Source organism: Dinoponera quadriceps, unplaced genomic scaffold (genome assembly GCF_001313825.1).
Source record: "Dinoponera quadriceps isolate SergipeBrazil2010 unplaced genomic scaffold, ASM131382v1 C3901296, whole genome shotgun sequence".
Classification (NCBI taxonomy): Eukaryota; Metazoa; Arthropoda; class Insecta; order Hymenoptera; family Formicidae; genus Dinoponera; species Dinoponera quadriceps.
The window spans coordinates 1-1,190 of record NW_014568089.1 but is presented as its reverse complement, the minus strand read 5'-3'; the positions used below and the strand labels follow the sequence as shown (position 1 = coordinate 1,190).

Sequence of the window (1,190 nt, the reverse complement as noted above, 5' to 3'; positions counted from 1 at the left end):
AAAAAAAAAAAAGTTAGCAAAGAGACTCCTTATAGTTACGCTGTGATACGCTGTATGCAATAACTTAACCAATCAGAATCATCTCTGTGTCGCAACTCTTGTTACAGGAACTCGTAGCGGCACCACTTACCTGAGACCCGCCGAAGTTCTCGATCGTCAGCTGCGAGTCGTCGGTGATGCTGTTCCGCCTGGATCGCCGGCCGGCGTATGAGCTCCGTCGTTGCTCTTCCCAGTTGCTCGGCCGACCAGCGGCTTCAGCTCTGGCTACGGACTTCTCGTCGGCCACGGAGCTCAGGGTGGGGATGCCCTTGCCGCGATGCACCACGAAGCTCTCCTCGCTGCCTGCGCGCCTGCGACGCGAACGGGAATGAGTCGATTGGAATCGATGATTTGTTCGCGGATTTTCGAGAGATCTGATCGCTCGCAACGTACCTGTCGTCGTACGGGTGACTCTCGGCGGTTTGCTGCAAGGACTGCGACTTCTTCACGGTGGCGCTCGAGGCCGACTTGGCAACTGGAAGAAGTGATTTCACGATGAATAAAACTCCCGCGCTTGATCTCTCATCAAGTCCGCTCGTCGCTCAAACTATATATATATATATAGTTTGAGCGACGAGCGGACTTGATGAGAGATCAAGCGCGGGAGTTTTATTCATCGTGAAATCACTTCTTCCAGTTGCCAAGTCGGCCTCGAGCGCCACCGTGAAGAAGTCGCAGTCCTTGCAGCAAACCGCCGAGAGTCACCCGTACGACGACAGGTACGTTGCGAGCGATCAGATCTCTCGAAAATCCGCGAACAAATCATCGATTCCAATCGACTCATTCCCGTTCGCGTCGCAGGCGCGCAGGCAGCGAGGAGAGCTTCGTGGTGCATCGCGGCAAGGGCATCCCCACCCTGAGCTCCGTGGCCGACGAGAAGTCCGTAGCCAGAGCTGAAGCCGCTGGTCGGCCGAGCAACTGGGAAGAGCAACGACGGAGCTCATACGCCGGCCGGCGATCCAGGCGGAACAGCATCACCGACGACTCGCAGCTGACGATCGAGAACTTCGGCGGGTCTCAGGTAAGTGGTGCCGCTACGAGTTCCTGTAACAAGAGTTGCGACACAGAGATGATTCTGATTGGTTAAGTTATTGCATACAGCGTATCACAGCGTAACTATAAGGAGTCTCTTTGCTAACTTTTTTTTTTTT

At 54.6% G+C, this 1,190-nt stretch overlaps 1 protein-coding gene across 1 annotated transcript; it reads right to left on the bottom strand.

The window, feature by feature from the left end:
• Positions 1-130: 130 nt before the first annotated feature.
• LOC106751511 (patronin-like) lies at positions 131-1,083 on the bottom strand (the record flags this gene model as incomplete). The annotated part of the gene is made up of 3 exons (XM_014632411.1): positions 131-350; positions 433-544; positions 1,018-1,083. Coding segments are annotated over 3 exons (398 nt in total), but the record flags the coding sequence as incomplete, so codon positions are not given.
• Positions 1,084-1,190: the final 107 nt, after the last annotated feature.